General features: G+C 42.0%; 1 protein-coding gene across 17 annotated transcripts in view; it reads left to right on the plus strand.

Annotated features, from left to right (window-relative positions):
* The window catches only part of LOC112545341 (uncharacterized), a 233204-nt gene that overhangs the window by 178559 nt on the left and 35399 nt on the right, over positions 1 to 19246 (plus strand). For 2 of the 17 annotated variants that reach the window (XM_089778163.1, XM_089778164.1), the window contains exon 1: positions 1 to 19246. This exon is cut by the window's right edge. The exons of the other annotated variants lie outside the window; for them this stretch is intronic. In XM_089778163.1, the coding sequence (XP_089634289.1) occupies positions 9968 to 11581 (1614 nt within the window). In that variant the 5' untranslated portion in view covers positions 1 to 9967 and the 3' untranslated portion in view covers positions 11582 to 19246. 17 annotated transcript variants of the gene reach the window in all.

Raw genomic sequence — 19246 nt, forward strand, 5'->3', positions numbered from 1 at the left:
TTGTGGGTGTGATTTGTATCTCTTAGTGATCTTTTGAATATTATAAGACATGATGCTTGTAATTTTATGTTAGCAACTGTCTAATTTCTGCTCTTTAAAATACATTGACTGTCATTAGATTTCTTTATGAGGATATTTTCATAGCTTTATAAAACAACAAATTCCTTTTCTTTTACACTTTTTTAACAAATGAGTATAAAATATCACAGGCCAGATTCTGATCTCAGTTCCACAATTGCAAATCGGAGTAACTTCATTGAAAGGAACCTGCTTCACATTTAGATGAACAGAACAGCCGTTGTAATCTGGCCCCAAATGTATTTGTTTGTTTGTTTGTTTTAATTATCAATATAGTAAAGATAAATGTTCATTCTGAGATATTGAGACTGCCAGCACTTTCAGTGTTAGGGAAAGTACAATGCTATAAATTAGTGAGCAAATTCTTGAGACTCTAGGAGTGAGATGTTTCCAGGTAAGTAATTTCAGAAGTGTGGGACTTTCTGATACTGTATATTCTTGTTGTGCACTAACTGTAAATACAAACTGAAAATGCAGGATCGGCAGCATTTAATTCTGAAAGCTGTTTCTCTCAGATTATAGAAATAGTTATTGATCCATAGTTGTAAGTGCTAGTTGTTATGGCTGTGTGAAGAACAGTATGTTAACTATCAAAACTTGGAAAGTTTTACTTGGATGGTATTTGAAATAGAAGTGTAAGGAATGTCTCTTAAATGCCCTCAAGTAATTGTACTCTCCTTATGTCTATGCAAGCCATTGCTCTGGGGAGAGGAAGGAAGACCAAACGGAAATCCTTCAGATCTTGCTATGTTTATATTTGCAACCTCGCTGGCTGCATTTGGAACTAAGCCAGAAGTCTTTTGATTTGTGAATTTCTGTATTTTTATTTTATGGGACAGATTTCTGGAACTGACCTCCTTCCCGTCCATGTCTTAGTTTTAGCATGGCTTGTAGATACGAGGCACTAATTGTCAAGTGTTCTGCATAGTAGCAGATCCAGATATCCCAGCTCTGGATCTGCATATTGGAGTGCATCTTGATGGCCAGGCATCATCTGCTGGCTGGTATGGTCAGTATGTCTGTAAGGAGCAAACAGCAGCAGCAGTTGTGTTGGGGAAGGGAGTGGCAGAGAGCTTGCAGTAGGCATGATGGGAGACCCTCCCTTCACCCTTAAAAAAAAAAAGAATCTTGCTAAAAGTTTAAAATAATCTGGTATATTAGAAACATCATGGGACAGAAGTGGGAACTTCAGAAAGCTCAGTGTGAGATTTCCAGAAGCTCTCAGTGTTGGCCTGATACTGCTTTGTCTTTAATGGGAACAGCATTAGGTCAGTGCCAAATGTTTCTGAATATGCCCTTCTCCGTCTGTTGTTCTGAGCATAGGGAAGAAAGCGTGAAACCTCAGAATAGCTCTCTGCTAGTTATGTGCTGTGCGATCCTGGGCATGTCACTGCTTAGTGCCTCAGTTTCCCCATCTGTAAAATAAGAATATTTACTTCCCACTGCCTTCCTCTCAAGGATGTAGCAAAGCTTAATTTGTTCTGTAAGTATTGTTATAAAAAAAAACAGTCTCTGAAATGACTGTAAGAATTTAGTATACAGACCGAATATAACATATTGGTGACAAATTGATAGCTATATCACATTCATATTGAAGTCAATGAAAACACTTGGATTGGCTTCAGTGATGCAGGATTAGTCCTTAAAACCATACCTAATTAGAAAGAAGACTGGAAAATTACTATTTAAGTAATAGGTATTAAAAGAATATGATTTCTGGAGTGTAATCCCTAATTCTCTATGTTACTGTGTGTTATAGTTGTAAATTGACAATATTAGTTTAATTGGGCCAGATTCATCATCAGAAAATTTAAGCCTTGATCTGGCAGTATGAGAGTGGTGTTTAATAATTAACTGTTTTTAAAGATGGTTGTTTTGTGTGTATTCCACTGTTTATCAAATAGTGTGGCTTTTTGTGGGGTAGACTTCATATCAGCATGTTCAGCCAAAAATTGTGAATGTACTAACACGCATTTACTACAAATGTCACAAGGTAACAGAGATCAGAGATTGAAGCACTGTAGGTAAACAAGGTCATATTGTTCCCTCTTGTTTTGTAAGAGTTGTTTTTGTGTCTAATGCATTAAGCAGTGAATTCATTTTTTAAAAAAAGTTTACTTTTTTGTTTTTACCATCAATATTGCAGATAAATAAATGCAGTTAGGGAGGAACTATAGTCTTGCGATTATGGTACACGACTGGGCATCACTAGGCTAGCTTTTTAGTCTACTTCTGCTACTGGCTCACTTGTAACTTGCACCAAATTGTTTAGACTATGTACTTCAGTTTCCTTGTGTTTAAAATGTGGACAATACTTGGATTGCTCACACAGTGAGAATTCACTAACAATTCTCATGCTCTTTAAAATCCTCAGGTGGCAGCTGTTGTAGAAAAATATTTGCAAGTGTTTCTTTATAACAATCTACATTTTATAATGGAACTACACTTTGTAATAATATAGAATAACAACATGCCTGCAGAGGCAGCTCCTTTTTCTCTAGCACCTATCGCGATATTATCAAACAGTTGAAGCATGCAATTCTATATCCACCTAGCAGCTTTTGTAGAGGACTTAAACTCATTAGCTTCTCTCTCAGGTTCTCAAAAGCTTTCAGAATTCTTTCCTTTTAGATCTCTCTTTTAAATTAGCACTGTTTGGAAAAAGAAAAATAATTTCAATTTTCTTTCAGAATTCAAAAAATTTCTTACCAGTTCTCATTAAAACTTTTAACACTATTCTTCCCAATCTCTTCTCACTAAGATGGTCTTGTTACCCTCCTCCCTCTGCTGAGTCTGCACTCTTGGTCCCATTTTGATTTTTGTATGTCAGGGTCAGTTCTTGCAAGACCCTGAGTGCAACTTCCAAGATATTTACTGCCCTCTGCTCCTATTATTATTAGTAGTAGTAGTATTACCATTAACTGAGAGTACTCAGCACCATGTGGGAGCCTGGTAGATGCAAGACCTTGAGGGCAGAGATATTTTCTAACAGCAGAACTTCACTGAGATGTACTTTTATTATATAGTCCATAAATGGAGATCTTTGTATTATACTTTATTGTTTATACAAATTATATTGAAGTACACTCACACGCACATTAGGGAATATTATGGAGAACTAAGATTACACTGAAATTATTAACATAAATGAACAAAGCAGGATAGCTTCCTCTTGCTTTTTTCCCCTTTGCACTTGTGTTTTGTTCATTTGATTACGAATTTGTAAAATTCAGTAATTTTCCTAGTTTGATTTGAATTTTATTTGAAGTTCTTCTTTGATATATTTTAGCCACTATTCAAATGTTTGATGCTGTAAAAAATAAAAAAGCATGGCAAGTCCCAAGAATATTTTTAAAATTACTTTTAGTTGTTAAGGTGTACCACATACTGCTGCTTCTGTATGGCCATAACAATTGCTTGACGGATATTTTAGGCCACATTTTTTACAAAGTACTGCAGAGGACCATTTGTTCACTTACATCTGTTTATACGGTTACTGAAATTGCATACATAAATCAAAGGAGAAAGGACAGATTCCTAAATGCCCATTTTACACATGCAGGGACCTAATTTGCATGTGCACCTATGGCACTTGTGCATTTTCGCATATAGTGAATGGGTGTCTAGTTTTAAGAAGTTAACTCTTTAACTGAAGGTATAATATTGTTTCATGTTTGTCTTCATTTAGGGCCTGATTTTTGACACCTTTTATTATGGAGAGTAATACCTTATTCTAAGTGAAATCAGTGATTTGAATGGACTACTGATGGAGTAAGGTATTGTTTAATGTGAGAAAGGTAGCAGCACTGGGCCTTAAACATTAATTAGTTATATATTCCCCCTAAATTTGTTTGTTTCAGAATTATTCAGTCATTTAACAAAGAGTTGAAGATGAGGATTATTAAGCAGGAAATTTTAAAAAGAACTCTCTGTGCCTGATTTGATTTATTGCCTGGCTGTTTTTATCCCTCTGTCAATGTAAAGGGGCCTTAAAGTGGATATAAACTATGTTTATATCCAGAGTAAAGCCTTTACATTGTAGAGCCTTAGTATAAATGGCAGTCAGGCCTTTTTGAATGTATTTTTTCAACATTTTAATTTCAGTTAAAGTTTAAATATCAGATTATCAAATTCATACTTTTAAAGATCAAATCAGATGGAAATTACAGGATTTTTATTCTAGAGCCTTGTTTCTCAAACAATGATTGATGACCCCTCAGAGTTACAAAAGGCAGTTGGGTGTTGCAAGATATTGAAAATGTTTGTTACAATTATAAATCAAAGAAAATAAGATTTCCAGAATATTTTTTGGGTGGCCAAAACCTTCAGTGTTTGTAAATCTCAGAGGGGGAGTCATGTTAGTATCTAACTTTAAAAACAACTTTAAAAAAAACCCAAGCAGTCCTTTGGCACCTTAGAGCAGTGTTTCCCAAAGTGAAAATAAGGGTTCCGTGAGACAATTCCATTACAATAATATTTTATGATTTAAAAAAATTAATATTATGTGCTTTTTGTTTTAAATATGTGCAAGTAAACTAAATATTGATCTCACGGCCTTGTTTAACATTTGTTTATTATTATCCTTACTTATTTGTGGTCTATTTTTTCAGTTCCATATATTAGACTCTTATTAGGAGTTTCACAAAATTCTTTCAAGTTTAAAAGGGTTCCGTGTCCAAATAAAATTGGGAAACACTGCCTTAGAGAATAACAAAAATATATGTATATTATTATGAGCTTTTGTGGGCAAAATCCACTTCTTCAACGTTTGGTGTATTAATTGTAGTTGTACTATAGAGTTATGCATTTTTATAGCTGATACATTTAATTATAAAAAGTAACTAAAATCTGTAATGTAAATGTGCACATTTTGGTCTTAAAATAAGGGATTGCCAACCAAAAAAAGGTTGAGAAACAGAGTTCTAGACCATAAGCTTGAAGCATTGGGGAATGAGTCCATGCTACAGTTCTCATGGAATTTTAAATTTTTTCCACATAGCTCTGATTCTGCAATACCAACATAAACAAAGATTTGAGTGAAGTTGGTGTGCGTTTTCCTTGTGCCATGCATGCAAATTCAGGCCCTGAAGCATTAATCTTAATTGATCAGCCTGGTGGGACTGTTAAAACACTGATTTGAACACTGGACTGAGCCGTTGATTGACTGATCTCATCTTCTAGAACGCTGTTGGTGAGCGACTACACTAATCCTTAACTGACAAATCTGATTGCAGGTATCACATAAAAACCTGCCATCTGCAGGCGCTAGGCACACTTTTCAAATCTCACATTTTTCTTGTAATGTTTGGGTATGTTGACTTTCAAAGCACGTGAGAGCCTGTGCAATAGTTTGCCGCCAGAACAATCTTTCCTGAGCTATGATTTCCAGATCACCATGAGATATGCCACATTACTTCATGTTGGCTTTTAAGATAACTTTATAAATTTTTTTCTGACTGGCAATAGAGCATTTTCCACAAACAAGAAGACCATAAAAGGACCACCTTCAGTATCCATGTGTCATCCACCCTCATAACATGACTAATCCAGTGAACCTGTTCAGAAGCATTGCTTCCATGTCACTCAACTTAAGGACATTTGTGTTTGGAATTTTTTCCCACCAATTCACATGGACAATCACAGCGTATATGGAACTGGTCATGTTTGAAAATATGCCAACGATATATGGTCCATGACTCCAAATCATATAGCACAATAGTCAGAATCGCTGCTTGATAAACTGCTACCTTTATATGAAACTCCTGTTATCAGAAGAAGTGGGCTGGGCCCACGAAAGTTCATGATACCATCTACATGTTTTGTTAGACTATAAAATGCTACCAGACCATTTGTTGTTTTTTAAGTTTATTCTTTATATGAAGGTTAACATCATGGTCATTCCATAAGAGTATAGCCAATCTTTCAAAGGCAGTTCTAACTTTGGCTAGTTGAGCAATTACATTGTCATCCGCATTTATGCTGGGGGATAGTACATTTCCAAGGTAACAGAACTTGTCAACAGCCTTACAAACAATATCAGCAACTGTTATCACTGGAGTGCTAGTCTCTTTTCAAACAGACTAAGACATAAACCTCTGTCTTCTTGAGGCTCGCAATGAGTCCAAACGGCTAGTTTTCGTAGCAATACTGTGAAAAAGCGCCTGTGCATCCTCAGCTGAATGACCCAGTAATGCACACAAACAGGATGTCATGGATAGTTGTAGTGAAGACATTGGTGTGAGCCTGAAGTCTTCAAAGGTTGAAAATGCTATGTTCAGTTCAGAACTGAATGGGTATGCCCAGTTTGCAATCCTTGAAAGCAGCTAGCAGAAGACTCGAGAAGCAGATACTAAACAGGAGAGGAGCAAGGACACATCCTTGCTTTGTACCATTTGATACTTCAGAAGATACTGATGTCTCTCCATTGTGAAGGACGTGATGCTACATACCATCATGGAAGGAACAAACTATACTGATTAATTTTTTCAGGACAGCCATTGTGACCAAGTACCATCTAAAGCCTGTTTCTGTTGACCATGTCAAACACCTTGGTCAGGTCAATGAAAATCATGTAGCCATCCTGATGTGTTTCTTGGATCTGTCCAGATATAAATATCAAGTCAACAGTGCCTCAACTGTATTTTCTCTCTCTCTCTCTCTCTCTCTCTCTCTCTCTCTCTTTCTCTAAAAAAAAAAAGTGGGATTGTGTGCTTTGTGTTCTTACAACTGTACTGCACTAAAGCAAAAGGTCATACTGATCTGCAATAGAGTTCACTAGTACTAAGTGAGGTGAGTAATGAACTGAAATAACTTTTCCAGAATTTGTTTTCCCGTCTGAGGAGCTGGGAACTGCCTCTTGGAGATTTCAGGGAAACTCATTGTCCACTTAAACCTTTGCAGAGGAATTTTCCTTTTGACACAGCCCTGCTAATTATGTTGTTAATCTTTCAATATGCTTTAATGTTGCTTCCTACTCCCTGTGTTTTTTATTTTTCTTTTGTTTTTTTCTAAATTTCCATCCCTAGCCAACCTTTCTTGCTCTGCCAGGCAAGCTGAACTAGTCTTAATGCTGAGCGTTTTCAGAGTGGGAATTGACTGTTGTGGTGATATTCTCCCCCCCTAAGCTTCTGTTGTTTGTCTGGTTGAGCCCCTTGAAGTTCATGTGTATAAAATATATGCATTTTGTACTTCTGTAGCATTACATTTGGGATATCTTGTGTCTATGGACTGCACTGCTGCTTGAAGATGAAGATGTTCAGTCGCTTTGATACTTGTGGCTCTCACATTCCTGCTTAATTTCCATTTTTCTTCTTGTTCTGATTGTTTGGGCAGTTCCCGATTTATTAGTATTTATTTAGTATTGTTGCCTATTGTAACTAATGAAAGTTACAGACAGCTCTGTTGTCAGTGAGGATTGAACCAGAAACTTTCAGCACCGATGCCTAGGCTTATAGCTGTGAGAAAGTGATATTCTTTATAAGTTATTAGACCAACTGGTAGGAAACATAATTGGAGGAGCTATATTGCTGTATTATGCTGTATTTGAGTTTCATATTCCCAGTTCATGGGCTAGAAATTTGACTGGTCTTTTGTCATGTTTTGTTTTTGTTTTCTTTTCTTTGAGCTAGTATTTGCATTTGGTGCCACTTGTACTAAAAACTTTACAACAATGATTTTCATCAGTGAGCTTTCAATATGAATATGATTGGAGTTGATTGTCACTAAAATTCCTGCCACGTCCCGCTGCTTCAAAGCAACATGAGAATGAAAAACGGCTTTCTGTTCACTGAATATGTTTCTTTTTTATACAGGATTTGCCTCCTACAGTGATGCGATTATGGGCCTGGGTGACCACATTTAGTACAATGTGGCCTCCTGCTGGGGGACTTGAGGGAATATTTTTGCTTTTAGATACGAGTACCTGTTAGTCAGAGAGTGACTCACTGAAACCTGAGGAAAAGTGTTTTATAACCAGATACCCATACAAATGGTAATTGCACTCAAATCATTCTTAGCATAAATTATTGACATTACTCATCCTTCTTACCCTTTATTAAAATGAAAAAAATTCAGTATGTCTTCAGAATAGGAAACTGACAGACACATTTAGTTACTGATCCTTTTCTAGCTTGTGTAATTTGGCTAAATTTGAGTCTGACTTCATATAATTTAAATCTGAAGATACTGACTGCTTCTAAGAAGAAACTTCATTTCCAGACCACTTGTCATATTCACCAGCTATTTCAAGGTTCCAAGTGCTCTAAACCAGTGTTTCTGAAAGTGTTTGCGGAATTACTTTGAGAAACACATTAACTGTCTGCCCTGGTTTTTTAATTTATCGGCGCTGTGACCACAGAACCTCATGACTCCTGTTGGCTTTGTTTCATCCTTTGCAGCCAGTGGGAGCCACGGGAAACGGCATGGGCCTGGCCACCACTTCCAGCTGCTCTGCTTAGCTGCAAGGAGCAAAATGGAGCCAATGGGAGCCGCGAGGCTTCGTGGCCGTGGTGCCGGTAAATAAACAAACCGGGGCAGCCAGTTAACGTGTTTCTCAAAATAATTCTGCAAAACACTTTCAGAAACACTACTCTAGACAGAGCTAATACTAGAATAAATAGGGGTGCTGTGCAGAGAAGAGCATCCTGGGAAATGCAATTCTTTTGCTCTTTTTCGAGTGGTCCCTGTGGGTGCTCCATTCTAGTTCCACTCTAGGTGTTGGGTCCGTCCCGATGCCGCTGGTCGGAGGATTTTACAGACGTAGTTGGCCGGACCGTGCATGTGCATTTAGTGCCACGCGCCGGTCGTGCACTTTCCAACAACGCGCGGTCCGGCCCCCCGCCAGTTCCTCTCCACCGTCCTCGGTTGCTGGCAGAGCTCCCTTCTTCTCTTTGGAGAAAGTTGGTTTCTGTGGAAAAAAAGTTAAATTTAGTGTTTTATTGTTCATAGTTAGTTAGTTATAGTTAGTTAGCTTAGAGTTCCTGTTAGTTGTTCAAAAAAACAAATTTATTCTCTTATCTATTTAACGTTCTTCTAGTTTGCTAAATTATTAGTCATAGTTTATAGTTAGTTTAGTAAGGATTTCAGTGGGATCCCTGTTTGTTCCAGACCCACCATGCCTGGTTTCTCAGGTTTTAAAAAGTGTTCCCTGTGTAGGGACACAGTGCTGGCCTCAGACAGCCATGCCGCCTGTATTCGGTGCCTGGGGGAGTCACATATACCCCAGAAGTATGTCCACTGCTCGAAATTGACCGCGAGAGCACGTAAGGACAGAGAAATGTGCCTTAAACTAATTCTTTTTGATAAAGTGCTTCAGCCTTCTGATGGCGCACCATTGGACCCTGCCGCGGCTCAAAAGAGTAGAGCATCATCCCCCAAGGCTCTGGCCTCAAAGGAGAAGTGAGCTTCTCCTGCTCACTATTTACCTGCTGCCCCAGTGCCCAGAGTCAGCCAGAGGGATGAGCCGGGGACTTCGGGGATTGGACCACACCCTTCTAAATCCGCGGTACCACCTGGTCCCAAAGCACTTGTGCCGCCAGCACGTCATCCGCACCGGCAGTCGAGCATGGACAGAGTGCGGCACCGGCACACTGACATCACCCGGCACTGGACATTGCGCCAAGGAAGTCCCGCTACGTAGCACCCAGCATGGTGCTGTGCCTATTGGCACTGCAAGCAGCACCGCAAGAACAGCGAGAGGCGGCACTGCAATCGGCACCGTGAGAAGCGGCCGTAGCGGCACCGAGGGCAGCACCGCAAAGATCACGCCAAGCGACACCGAGTACGGCACCACGGAGGGAGCACGAGGAAGCACCTGACACGGCACTGGCACCATTATTAGAGATGACCTCAGCATCGTCGTCTACCTCTCAGTCGCCGGTTTTGATAATTGATGAGCAGATCCATCCACCAGCTGATGGGCAATCAGATGATGTCTCGGAGGCAGCTGCCACTATGGTTCCCACAAAGGCGGCCAGGAAATCAGTACCGCAACTTCCCTCACTCTCACCATCCCCAGTTTTCTCACCGGAACCATCCCCCTCACCCCAGCATGGGCGTTCCCCATACAGGAGATCTCACTCAGAGCAGGAATCTTACCACAGACACGAACCCCGGTCTCCACAGCGTCGATCTTCCTCACGTTATGCCTCCCGTGAGCGCAGACCTTCTTCCCCTCACAGGTCCCATTCATCGATCCACTCTCTCTCTGCAGCTTATCGCAGTAGACATGGGAGCTACTGCTCGTCCAGAAGATCATCTCCTGCATATTCTGACCAATACTATGATCATCACTACACGTCTCATGGCTGTAGGAGGTTTCGCTCGCACACTCACTTGTGCTGCTGTCATTCCTCATCGTTTCACCGATATTCACCACCATGGCAGGTCCAACAGCAAACCCAACCATTACCGCTGCCTTCTAATGTCCCTTCGGAGCCAGAGGAAGGGCAGATACCGGACACGGACGATCAGCCTCGAGAGGCTTCTCCAACAGACCTCTCTTCATCCTTGCCCGATAAAGTGGTATTCGCAGGAGATACCTCTCCTCTCGATGATGCGCTGCAGTTTCAAGATCTTTTTAAGAGAGTGGTGGAATCTCAAAAGGTGCAATTGGCTGAGGTTCAATCGAAACAGTACAAAGCTGCTAAAAAATTTGCACCCTAGGCACCAATCTAAGATAGTGCTTCTGATCGACGAGGCCATCCTAGAGTCAGCAGTGGAGATTTGGGACACCCCAGTGTCTACCACACTGACATCTAAATGCGTTGACAAGAAATACTTCATGCCATCAAAGGGATTGGAATTGCTTTTCACCCACTCCCAACCTAACTCCCTCGTGATGGACACGGCCCTGCAAAGGGCAAAGAATCCCCAAATAAAGAATACGGGGGCGGATAAGGAGGCAAAGAAGTTGGATATATTTGGCCGAAAGGTATATTCATCATCCACGCTCCTCCTTCGTATCACTAACTATGCAGCATTGTTATCAAATCATAGCTTTGACAACATAGCTAAGTTGGGTGAGATTGCGCAGCGCATGCCAGAGTCTGATAAGATGATTCTATGGGCCATGGTGCAAGAAGGATATGCGTGTTCCAGGGCAAGCCTCCAAATGGCCATGGATGTAGCTGACATGGCAGCACAGTCTATAGCGACTGCAATAGCAATGAGACGATCCTCCTGGCTAGTAACAGCAGGTGTTCCAAGAGAGCTGCAGATGAAAGTCGAAGATCTGCCCTTCAACAGGACCAAATTATTTGCTGAAAAGACCAATGAGGTCCTTCATATGGGCAAGGATTCCCGCACTACCCTGCATACGCTCGGCATGTACGCACCGCCCTTTAAGCGTAGGCGGTACTTTCCCTTTCAAAGAAGGTATAACTATCAGCCACGCAAACAGCAACAGCCACCATTTGACCAAATGCGTCTGAGGCAACGACCCCAACACAGACGTCCTCAAACATCATGCCCGACCAACCCAGCATCCTCCAAACGACAAATTTGACTTCTTGTTCGGGGGCTTGCATGTACCAATCGCTGTAACTAATATCTCCGGCACCTTACCTCTCTTTCACCATCGTCTTCGCCCTTTCTATCAACAGTGGGCCGAGATAACAATGGACAGATGGGTTTTAAAAGTCATAAAATCAGGTCTCACGATTCCCTTCACTTCCATTTCTCCCACACACCCACCTACCCCATCCCTCTTCAGAGACCCATCTCACGAACTCCTCCTGCGACCAGAGGCCTACTGCCTCCTCACCATCAAAGCAATAGAAAGGGTCCCAGACCAATTCAGAGGAAAAGGGTTTTATTCGCATTACTTCCTAACGCAGAAAAAGACGGGAGGTTGGAGACCCATCCTCAATCTTCGCCGGTTGAACCGTCATCTTCGGAAATAGCGTTTCAAGATGGTAACTCTTACCACAATAATTACATCTCTCGACACAATGATTGGTTCACAGCCCTCGACCTGCAAGATGCATATTTCCACATCACCATTCACCCTGCTCACAAGCGATTTCTTTGATTCGTGATTGCAGACGAACACTTCCAATATCGTGTTTTGCCCTTCAGTCTTGATCAGCATCCAAGGTATTCTAAAAAATGCTGTCTGTAGTGGCGGCTCATCTCCGCCGTCTAGATGTGGTAATATTTCCATACCTCAACGATTGTCTGATAAAGGCCACAATGCAACAAGAGGCCCTAGACATGGTGGCACTGGTCAAGCATACGTTCGGCTCCCTCGGGCTCATAGTGAACAAGCAAAAGTCAACGAGAACTGTGACACAAACCATAAAATTCATAGGAGCGATCCTCGATTCTCTAGAGGCCAGAGCATACTTACCCTTGGACAGATTTCAGACAATTCAGAACCTGATCCATGTGCTCGTCGAAGCTCCAACAATATTGGTCCACACCTGTCTCCATCTGCTGGGGCACATGGCGGCTACTGCCTTTGTCGTTCCCTATGCTCGACTCCACTTGCGGAACTTCCAACACTGGCTAGCAACTGTGTATATACCTGCAAAGCACAGTATTCACAAATTAGTATTCACGTGTGCCGTCTCTCGTTCGCATGTCTCTTCGATGGTGGACAAAAGCAAAAAATCTCATGACAGGAGTTCCTTTCCAGAGGCCACAACCATCCATTCAAATAACAACCGATGCTTCTCTTATTGGCTGGGGCACTCACATAAACAGCAGACGCGTACAAGGCAAGTGGTCCCCCACCGAGAGGTCTCTGCACATAAATCTTCTAGAGCTAAGAGCTGTTTTTCATGCATGCTAAGCACTTTCTACCGCACATAAGGGGCACCTCTGTCAGAATTCTCACAGACAACGTAGCCGCAATGTACTAAATAAACAAACTGGGAGGAGCAAGATCACGCTCCCTGTGTGCCGAAGCATTGCGGGTTCTGGAACTGGTGCATATGGAACAACATCACTCTAACAGCGTCTTACTTACCTGTCACCAGCAATGTCATTTTCCCCAAGATCACGAATGGGAGATAAGAACGGACGTACTTCAACAGGTTTTTCGCAGATGGGGAACTCCGGCAGTGTACCTCTTTACCACTCCCGGCAACGTGAAGTGTCCCCTCTTCTGCTCCAGAGCACGTATCGGCAGAGCTTCTCTCGGCGATGCCCTCCTAATCATTTGGAAAAGGACGCATCTATATGCGTTTCCTCCAGTGATCCTCATCCCCAGAGTATTGCAAAAAGTCAAGACGGAGGCGGCAACTGTCATCATGATAGCATCGGCCTGGCTGAGACAAATGTGGTATCTACTCTTATACAGGATGTCGCTTGCACTACCCTGGCCCCTCCCCCTTTACCTGGACCTTCTCTCACAAGAGAGGGGCGCTCTCCTACATCCCATACTGGACTCATTGCATCTGACAGCATGGCTGCTAATTGGCTCAGGGATGGAGAGACCCTTTGCTCAGACCAGGTTAAGATAATACTGGTACACAGTAAGAAGTCTTCCACACAGAATACTTACCTAGCAAAATGGCATAGATACTCCCAATGGTGTCTTCGAAACAGCATAGAACAGCAGACAACTCCATTACACTGAATCCTTGATTATATGGTTCACTTGCAGAGGTCAGGGTTTTCCCTTTCGTCCCTAAAAGTACATTTAGCAGCTATTAGTGCTTTTCACTGTCCCATGGAGGGTTATTCAGTATGCAGCCATCACATCAAAGAAAGATTTTTAAAGGGTTTCATGAATCTGTACCCGCCTCGAAGGCCCCTACCTCCCTGTTGGAATCTGGATCTGGTGCCGGATACTATCATGCACCCTCCATTTGAACCTGTCGTGACTGTTCCACTCCAAATGTTGACAGTGAAGTTAGTTTTTCTACTTGCTATCACGTCAGCTCGTAGAGGTAGCGAATTGGTGGCTTTGATGGCATCACCACATTTCACCTCTTTCTCCAAGAACTCGGTTACGTTACGTTTTCACCCGGCCTTTATACCCAAGATCTGCTCCTCTTTTCATGTAAATGAACCCATTGTTCTTGCATCCTTTTATCCCAAACCTCATTGTCACGAAAGGACGCTCTGTTATATACACTCGACGTTTGCCGAGTGCTGTCTTATTATATATAGAGAACGCATCAATGGCGACAGACAGACTTTTGGTTTCCATTGCACAGAGCTCCAAAGGCAAAGCACTGTGTAGCCAGCGTATTGCCAGACTCATTGGCCTTTGTATCTCCACCTGTCATGCTATACAAAACAGGCCCCTTATCACACAACCGACTGCCCACTCTTCAAGGGCGGTAGCGACCTCCACGGCTTTTGCCTGCAGAGTTCTCCTCAGTGACATTTGCTGTGCAGCTACCTGGTCTTCCAGCACTTCGTTCATGCAGCATTACGCAGTAGTACGACATTGGGCCTCAGACTTGGCAGTAGCTTTTGCAGTGCTATCAGTTGCAGAAATGCATTGACCCAGAGCACACACAGCAGCTACTGCTTTACAGTCACCCAGAGTGGAGCACCCACAGGGACAACTCAAAGAAGAAGAACTAGTTACTCATCTCTGGTGCAGCCGGTGGTTCTTCGAGATGTGTCCCCGTGGGTGCTCCACGTCCCACCCTCTTCCCTGCTCCGGGCTTTCTCTCTCTCTTTATTTCTTGTTGCAGACACCGAGTGGTGAGAGGAACTGGCCGGGGGCTGGACCTTACGTCGTTGGAAAGCACGCAAACAGCGCATGGCGCTCCACACGCATGAGCAGTCCAGCCGACTACGGCTGTAAAATCCTCTCACCAGCAGTGCTGGGACAGACCCGACACCTAGAGTGGAAATAGAGTGGAACACCCACGGGGATACATCTCGAAGAACCATAGTTACTGCACCAGAGGTGAGTAACTAGTTCTTCTCATGAAGCAAAATTCTGGCTTCACTAGCACTGCACAACCATTGTTGTGTCTCGTAAACAGCACCTTGGCTCTTCAGAGTGGTTGGGCAACTCTCCTTTCATTTGTATGTTGCTGTTAGTCTCAAATCTCCATTCTTGAGTGTTTGCATGTTAAACTCTAGCACAGATAGAATCACTTCTGCTGAGTGCTGAATGCCTCATGTAAAGTTCTGAGACCCCCTCTACATGAAGTGGAGTATATATGATAATGGTGATAAAAGGTTCAGGATCAGGTGATATGGTGGCAGTATTACAGCTGGAGTGGGCTAAGCTGGTAAAATTTTAATTTGGAGACGACGACAATCTTTCGCCTGGTTTAGCATATAGTAATGAAGTAACATACTGATGACTTTAGAAGAGCCTGTCTGATTTAGTAGACAAATAGCAGGAGCACTAAGTGTGTACCTGTCAAAGGTTGCTGCAATATGAATGTAACTATATGGCTACATCTAGACTACAAAGGTAGTTCGAAAAAGGTTACACAAATTGTGGTTCTCAATTTGCATATCCTTTTCCACTTTTCTGTCGAAAGAGGCTTTTCCAAAATTTGGCGCATCTACACTGTGCCAAATTTTGGAAAAACCTGCTCTTTCAACACATCCCTTCTTCCTTGTAGAATGAGGTTTACAAGGGTGGCAAAAGAGCGTGTCCGCTTTCCCAAAAATTTTTTTGGAAAAGCGGATGCATTCCTTGGACGTGGCATTGCTTTTCTGGAATACCTGCTTCAGTTCTGAAGGCAGCAGAAAAGTAAGGAATGGAAATTCTGTGATCCTTTTAAAATAACCTTGCAAGACACCTGCAATTCTCTTTTGGGTAAGGGCCCCATATTTAAGAAACATTCTCCCCCATGAAATCTGTCTAGTATGCGGTAAAAGCACACAAAAGACCAAATTTCACAGGTGCAGGGAGGGGGGAGGAGACCAGATTTCATGGCCTGTGATGCATTTTTCTTGGCAGTGAATTTGGTAGAGCCCTAATCATGAGTTCTGTTCCCAGTGCCATAGAGATGCTGCTGATTTGCTTGCTTGCATCTTTTTGGACATAGATAATTATTTTAATGTGAGAACAAAAATTATTGCATATTAATCAAAGTATCAGAGTAGGAGCCAGCTGAGCTAGGTTCTGTTTCTGGCTCTGCTGTTAGTGTTTGATTTTGGGCTGCATACCTTCTCTGCACTTGGATTTTACCATTTTTCTAGAATAGAAATGAAAGCAGCTATGTAACAGGAAATTGCAAAACTTTATTTAATTAATGTTTTAAAGGGCTTGGAGCACCCCAGAAAACATTTATGGAAGTGCAAAGTGAAAAATAAACTAAAAACAATGGGCCCAATTCATTGCTTATGTACACTTGTTAAGGTTACATCATAGACATGTAAAGTTGATGAACATTGGTCAGCAGGTGGGATTGAACCTGTGACCTTAGGAGCTAAAGCCATGTGCTGCCACACGAACTCCAACTGGCACTCTGCTAAGAATGTAGTGTAGTTTTCACTCTCCCTTGTCAGCAGTCTTGGTGCCTCTAGGTTACAGATGTTTGGCCTAATGATGTCTAATACACCTGTCTTACCAATGTACCTCATTAGGTTATAGTTTTTTCTATGAATCCTTCTAATTTTCTAAACTACGATTATATCATTCTGGACTCTCTAAAGCAGCAGTTCCTGAACTGTGGGTCAAACCAGAGTGGGTTACCAGGGCTGGTGTTAGATTTCCTAGGACCCAGCATTCAAGCCCAAGGTCAAGCCCCACTTCTCGGGGCTGAAGTCAAAACCCAAAGACTATAGCCCTGAGCTGTGGGGCTCAGGCATTGGCTTCAGTACTGGGCAGCTGAGCTCAAGTTACAGCTCTGCTATCAAGAGCAAAAGCCCTCAAACTTTGGCTTCACCCTCCTCCCCAGTGCATTGGGGCTTGGAAATCAGCTTTGACCCTCATATCTGGAGCAACAGGACTCGGGAATCACCCCTCCCCTTCCTGAGGTTGTGTAATTTTTATTGTCAGACATAGTTGACTTGTCGCACTTGGGTCATGCAAATCCACACTATGTCCCTGGCAAAATTTTAATTGCTCAATGGTGTGCCCCCACATCTCCCCCTCCCCACCCCTCTGGAGGCGCTCCCTGCATCCTTCCCCCTGTAGGCTTGAGTTGCCCCTGTTGTCAGAAGCAGGTTGTAATGGAATGAAGTTTGAAAAACCCTGCTCTAGAGGTACCAGATACTCTTTTATAAGAGCTGATTCAGGACCCGCTCTAAGCACATGAGTAGTCTTGAAGTCAAGGTCTGCTGGACTGGGGCCTTTCTCTTCAACATAATAAATTGTGACAATTCCTTTAAAAAAAGGAATAAAAAATGTAGGTCAGTTATAAAAAATCTGGGTGTAGTCAGTCAGAATTTACTGCCGTGGTGTCCAGACAGGTCTCTGGCTCTGTCAATTAGGATAACCAGAAGGCTGCTTGCTTGTGTGCTCAATGATGTGGGCTCGGTGACCACCACCGACCCCGGGAGTGTCTCCACAGACCACAAATCAGATAAGGATTAAAGGTGCCTGGCCAGGTTTATTATTAAGTGAAGTACACTAATAGTTGTCAGTAGACTCTACTGAATCACTACATACATGAACTCATAAAATGGCCTCAGCACAACCTGTGGGAAACTCCCACTGCCCCCCAGCTGGACAAAGACTGTCTCCCTAAGACTCCACTTTATATACAGGTACAAACAAGTTACACATCACTCCTGATATGTCAAGTTGCAACCCTCTGACGTTGTCAGGTTACCACCCATTGTCCTGTATCTCATGGTGTCATTAGATCATCTCTATCCATCATGCTGTCATCTTAGACCTTTTCCTGAACCTGGGGTCTATATGTGTGGGGAGTGTGTACCAACGTCTTTTTTAATGAGCTGGTGGTACCGTGTGCATTCAACGTCTGACCAGTACCACTTACTGTATTGCAGTCGGTACCTAGCTCCAATTACTGTTCTACATCTGGACCAATTACCAATTAGTGTTTTGCTCTCTCAGCCCTGTTTGTGCCAAGTTCTGTGAGCAGGCGCCTGCCTCTTGCTCACATCTTAGCTTTGCTTTATGTTAGCCATGTTTTGTCCATTGTTAGCTAGGCCAGGCCACAGGCTTCAGACCTTTTGGGAGTTTTTGCGCAAAACGGATCCGTCTATACTGCTTGCTTTTGTGCCAAAACCTCTTGTACAAAAAGCCTCGGGCAGAGAATATGCTAATGACAGCGCAATAAATGCTAATGAGCACTTCATTAGCATACTCTCTGCTGGCAAAAACCAGCAGTGTAGACATAGCCTGGTACTGAAATTCAAAATTAACAGGAATTTTCTCTAAAGTTGGATGTGGTTAAGGATATTGGTCAAAGATAAGTAAACAGTAACCTGAAAAGGGCTATTTTTGAAATGATTCTGTCTGTTTAGGATTATAAGAATTTGTTTAGAAAATAATAAAACATTTTCATCTTTCTCTTAAATTGACTCTTTCTTTGAAATTATTACATTGCAGAATGTTTAAATTTTTTAGAGAAATAATTCAGACATATTAAACTCACAGGGCAACTTTCACAGGGCAACAAGAAACTTTGGGGAAAATGTTTTACACAAAAATAAGGGACATGATCCTGAAATCAAACCCACAAGTATGGAACCATGTGCAACCCCTCTACACACACACAATTAAGATTGCCAATTTTGGGTGGACATATTGCTCGAGGTTTCATTACATGGCATAATATTTAACTAAAGATTAACCTGTAATTTCTGGAGAATATTGGATAATCCTGGAGTATTGGAAACCCTGCCTCCAGTATGTGAGAGGGGTTGGCCAATATTTTCCAGGGCCCTGTCAGCCTTTTTTCAATTTTAATGAATTACTTTGCTATTCCTAGCGCAACTTCAAAAATTGTTGCCCTCAAACATTCTATTCTGCCTCAATGCAAATAAAAGGGGTCATCCCAAAATCAGCATTATGATTTCATTGTAGGGTCAAGTAAACAGTGAAGATTGATCTTGGAGAGAGCAAGCCTTTGATCCAACACACATAGTTTTAGTAATTGGTAACGATGAGTCACTGATCAGAACTTTCAAAAAGTACTTGTACATTCAATTGGAGGGGATGGTTTGGATCACATCTCTAATAGTTAGCAAAAGTGATTAAAGGAATTTATGTGTCAAGAGAAGAGATGAAGCTGTAGAAACTTAATTTTTCCCACTCTCATCAATCCAT

The sequence above is a fragment of the Pelodiscus sinensis genome, chromosome 1 (assembly GCF_052426305.1).
Source record: "Pelodiscus sinensis isolate ZL-2025 chromosome 1, ASM5242630v1, whole genome shotgun sequence".
NCBI lineage: Eukaryota > Metazoa > Chordata > Testudines > Trionychidae > Pelodiscus > Pelodiscus sinensis.